The sequence below is a fragment of the Limulus polyphemus genome, unplaced genomic scaffold, assembly GCF_000517525.1.
Source record: "Limulus polyphemus unplaced genomic scaffold, Limulus_polyphemus-2.1.2 Scaffold2279, whole genome shotgun sequence".
NCBI classification, from domain to species: Eukaryota; Metazoa; Arthropoda; class Merostomata; order Xiphosura; family Limulidae; genus Limulus; species Limulus polyphemus.
In genome coordinates this window covers 41,232-46,767 of record NW_013667889.1, presented here as the reverse complement: position 1 = coordinate 46,767, position 5,536 = coordinate 41,232, and the positions used below count along the sequence as shown (strand labels likewise).

Below are 5,536 nucleotides of genomic sequence, written 5' to 3'. Positions count from 1 at the left end.
CATATACCACAGGTGTTAGTGATACAATTCCCTAGACACATATACCACAGGTGTTAGTGATACAATTCCCTAGACACATATACTGCAGGTGCCAGTGATACAATTCCCTAGACACATATACTGCAGGTGCCAGTGATACAATTCCCTAGACACATATATCACAGGTGTTAGTGATACAGTTCCCTAGACATGAATACCACAAGTGCCAGTGATACAATTCCCTAGACACATATACTGCAGGTGCCAGTGATACAATTCCCTAGACACATATACTGCAGGTGTTAGTGATACAATTCCCTAGACATATATACCACAGGTGTTAGTTATACAATTCCCTAGACACATATACTGCAGGTGCCAGTGATACAATTCCCTAGACATATATACCACAGGTGCCAGTGATACAATTCCCTAGACACATATACCACAGGTGCCAGTGATACAATTCCCTAGACACATATACCATAGGTGTTAGTGATACAATTCCCTAGACACATATACCATAGGTGTTAGTGATAATATCTTTTTTTTTCAGGTTGTATGAGAATAATGATGAGAGAACTTCAGAAGTTGTCAACAAACTTAAAAAACAATTGAGGGAAAAGGAAATGGTGATCACAGACATTCGTCTGGAAGCTCTGACATCAGCTCAGCAACTCGAAACTTTAAAAGAAACTGTCAACAAAATGCAGGTACATAAATATAACTTAGTGTATTGCTTCTAGTTTGCTCTTAAAACTTAAATATATGTTATATTACTTAAATTGCACTGTTTTATGTTAGCATATATTGCCATTCCAGTAATTCCTTGATCTTATTTCATACCAGATTGTGTGCTTTTTAATTTTTTCATGTCTTTTCATTAAAAGTGTTTATTTTACAGTAATAATTGAAAGACACAGCAAATGTATTGTTTGATATTTCTTTCATATAAGAAGTATTTGTATAATACCCGACAATAATGAGCAATTTGTTACTTTTTACTCTTGTTAAGCTTCAGTGCAGGTGTAAGAAGGTAGAAATTTCTAGAAAAATCACTTCATAATATAAGTGAGAATTAAAACAATTTGGTAAGCAAAATGAAGATCATAGGTTTTTTTTACCCCAAAATTGTTCTTTTGATGTAATTTGTATTTACTTGTGCTTAAATAATGGGTAATAATAAATACATGACCCAGACTATTATTTACACATAGTTTTGAATTAGTATAGAAACTGAAAGTAACTAAAATACTATCTAAAATTATATTTTGTTAAAGTATGAATAATAATATTATTGTTACTTAATATAACATTATTTAAGCTTTGCAATGGTGCATGTAGGTAGATACAGAAAGCTCTTTTTCAAGTCAATTAAATCCTAAAAATCAGGTGTTAAATTCTTACTCCCAAAGTGCAAAATGGGAGTGTTTTAGTTGTGTTTTATTTAGCTAATTTACTACCAACTGCAAGAAACAAATGTCATCCATTCATTTATGTGACAAGTTACTCTCTTTAACAGCAAAAATAATGTATGAAACATTCTTGACTTGCAATCATAGATAATTTATTTATGTAAAAGATGAAGTAAGCATGAGATTTTTGAATACTGTTATATCATTATAATTATCAGAAAATTCCCGTTTTAATTTTTGAATTTAGATAAATATCTTCAGTATGTTAAGATATATGGCACTGGCCCTTTTATTTGCTCTTGAAGAAATTTTCAGCATAAGAAAATTTTTATTTTTTCTGAATCAGAGATAGAATAGTCATTTCATTAAGTAGCATTTTTTACATTATTCTCATGTAATGTTATATAAACTTTTATTATTTGTCAAAGTAAATTAAATATTTATTTCATAGCAGGTATCTATCATCCAACAGTTAATTTTATATAAAATATACCTGTGAAGATGATATAAAATTAAAAGTACATTCTGTACTTATTACATTTCTGTACATGTATTAAGTTTCTAACTGTCACAAAGAGATCATTTATTTGATGTAAATGTTTTAATATTGTTATATGCTTTGGTTTGGAGCTTTTACTTTTTATCAGTTGAAGTGACATACTTTTTAGAGTAATCATATATCAGTTTCATTATGATTTGAAAAATGATATATAAATATATATTTATTTCATCATCTCATTTGCAGTTTATTAAAAGTATAGGAATCACCTTTAATGTTTGAATGACAAATACCATGTGCTTTACTTGAAGATTTCTAAGATTGCTGTATACCAAGTACCAACTTTTTACATTGTCTCACTCTGCTCAAACATACTACACTTATTTACATTTTATTAATGTTTATATTTTTGTATGCACATTATATATTTTAGATGTTAGATGTTTATCCTTTATTTATTTAAAAATCCATATTTGACTTTTTTCATTTAATTTGAAAAAGGTTTGAAAAATATTTCAATTTTGTGATTGCATATCTTTTTGTTTTACCACTAAATGAAATATAATTCAAAAATCATTACAATATTTCGATACTATATTCATAATTAACAAAATAAATGCACAGTGGTTTTGAGATTGTAATTTTGAATGTTTGTATTATTTTCTCAAATTAAAGTATATCAATAAAAAGGAGAGATGACCATTTATTCATAATTTTCCACATTTTGGTTAGAATGAAATGATGAATTTGAAACAAGACAATGGTCGGCTACAGAAACTGGTATCTACAAAGTCTCTTACTTCCTCTCAGAGTTCTCTACTTCTTAGAAATAGTGCTGATAATCTTGATAAAAGATTAAGTGCCTCAGAATGCTCAGGATCACCTGGTGTTGGTAAAAATTTGTTTTGGATATTTATTAACAAACCTAATATCAGTACCATTTTAAAACTTTGAAGGTAAAAAATGTCATTAGAAGCACAGGCTTACCATAATATTTGTATATTAAATAGCACTGAAATTCTGAAGAATAGGTTTAAGAGATTTATAATCCATGGAATCCATATATTTTAACCTGTTTTGATAAAACTCAGGCACATCTGTTCATATGGTAGCACTATTGTGCAAATCAAAAAGTCATTTTTAGCTTAAATCTGTTTTATATTTTAAAGGGTAATGGGTTTATTACAGGTAAAGAATGTAAATCATTATAGATAAGTCTTTTATGGTATTTTTTAATCTGTAACTATGGATAAGTTTAGAATTCCAGTTGTGATTGACATGACTTCAATACCTAATAAAAAATACGTACTTCTCTTAATTGTAAAAAAAATTAAAATCCATTTCCCTGTAACTCATATATTGAAAATAATTGAATCAAGTTTTTATTTGTTTTAATAAAATCTTGAGATCAAACACTACTTTATTTTATCTCACATGTAACTTCAAAAAATTCAAATAAAAGACAATATTTTTGATTAATGTTTCTTTTACCGCAAAGAATTTTGTTCCTACAGAATTATACCTCAGTGATGCCGTCAGTGATCGAGATGGTAAACATGTTACCATATCCGTATTCTTAGGATGTCATGGTGATTATAATAAATTCAAAACACATAATAAGGTAAGGTACTTTTTAATGTTTGTCAATGAATTTTTTTAAAATAATTTACGTATTTTCATGAAGCATTTAAATATAATTAGCTTTTTTGAGCTACAAAACCACTGTTGTAAAATAAGTAATTTTAATATTCATACAGATACAGTTTAACTTCTTAGTTGAAAATCTGTAATCGTCGAAATTGTTGTAATATGTTAAAACTCTTATTTGTGGATCAGAGTTAGTAGTCACTTCATTAAATAAAAAATGCTACTCCTTTCTTATGTGATGTTATTTAAACTTGTATTAATCATTGATGTCAGTGTTTTCCAAACTTTATGTAGTGGCATCCCCCAACTCAGCATTATTTTTCTCAGGGCCCCCATCCTTCTGAATAATTTTCACAAGTGATAATAACAGCAAATACAGTAGTTTCTTTTTTTAAGTCTTAGCAGGAAAATTTAGTGTTAAAAATTTATTTTTCGTTTTTTTCTGCTTCTTTCATTGTTATTTTTAGGTTCTCCTGGCAAAAGGTTGTCCCCCCCCCCCAGACACAGTTTGGAAAACACTGATCTATGTAAATTAAATTTTTACTTTATAGCAGATAACTCTTATTGTACCAGCTTAGTTGAAAATCAGTATTTGTTGAATCATATAACTGAGAGGGCTGTAATAAATGGTTATCACATATTTTTTATGCCATTTAAAAAAGTCCTGTGTCATTATTACAATCTTCTTTGTTTTTAGTGTAAGGAAACAAACTTTTATTTTATTCTCTTATGAAGAGAACATGCACAGTTTAAAGTATATACATTTTTAATAGACAAGCATAATTATATGCACAGAAATTACTGAAAAATAATTGGCAATGAAAATCATATATTAGAATATTATTTAAACTTGTTCTTTTGGCTGGGTTAATTAAGGCTGGTGGGATTTATAAGTAGGCCACATACTATTGACACTCATGTGTATGTAATAAGTCTGCAGGTAGTTGTTTAGACTTAATTACTAAGTTTGATTATTTTGTACAAGTTTTAAGCCTAATTTCTTTCTAGAACATCAATGAAGTTCTCATTGGAGCCTTCTCAGTCAGTGGGAAGACAAAGTGGGAATTAATGGACAGTGTTGTAAAACGAATTTTCAAGGTAACAGTTTTTTTATCTTTGAAACTTATGGATGGTTGTGTAAAATGTGTTAAGTGATATGAAAAAATGTTTTTGATTTAATATTTTAAAGTTAAATCACATTTTATAAAATCCAAACTGAATTTTTATTAGCTCTAATAATCTTCAAGGTACATGGTAATTAATTTACCATATTTGTTACAAATTATTACTGTGTTGTATGTCTAATTTTATTAAGAAATTTTTCATCTTTAAAAAAATATTTCTGAAAATCCTTAATTTGCACATGACTGCCAAGATGACTAACCCTTTCCAGATGGGTCATCAGTGAAAGGCCACGTTATCACGTTTGTTGACTCGTATTCAAAATTTTATTTAACTACTATTTCATGAATTTATGTCAGTAAGTTTGGTATCAATTGTAGATTATAATTAAAATTTTAGTATTATACATTATTCAATTTCTTAATTTAAAGGTAAATATGAAAATATATAAATATATATATTAATATTAATATATATATATATATATATTAATAAAACGCAGTTAAACATCAATTTTTATGTGTCACGTGGTATGTTGAATGCAGCATTGGTTCAAATTAAATGTTTGTGATGTCAAAATATTAAGTCTATAGTTTCGTACGAATTAGGAACTCAAATTACCAATATTGAAAAGCTAGAATATAAAATAAGAACCTCTTACCTTTTCTATTTGCTAAGATATCGCTCATGTACTAAATCAAACACAGTGGGCCCCTGCCCACATCTTTCCGTTTTTGGAAATGCTCTCTTATATACACTTCTATATATATGACATGAATATCCAATCAAAAGCTCAGAATGTCCCCCTTGTGGTTTTCTTAGCCATTTCAAATTGTTAGGACCCCATATCCTCCTTTCGAACCACAATTTCAAG

At 28.4% G+C, this 5,536-nt stretch overlaps 1 protein-coding gene across 3 annotated transcripts in view; it reads left to right on the top strand.

Moving 5' to 3' along the window:
- Nucleotides 1-5,536, top strand: part of LOC106466497 (neuron navigator 3-like) — a 143,069-nt gene that overhangs the window by 123,284 nt on the left and 14,249 nt on the right. For all 3 annotated transcript variants that reach the window (XM_022394525.1, XM_022394524.1, XM_022394523.1), the window contains 4 exons: nt 536-692; nt 2,626-2,785; nt 3,408-3,514; nt 4,549-4,638. In XM_022394525.1, the coding sequence (XP_022250233.1) occupies nt 536-692; nt 2,626-2,785; nt 3,408-3,514; nt 4,549-4,638 (514 nt within the window). The remainder of the gene's footprint in view (nt 1-535; nt 693-2,625; nt 2,786-3,407; nt 3,515-4,548; nt 4,639-5,536) is intronic.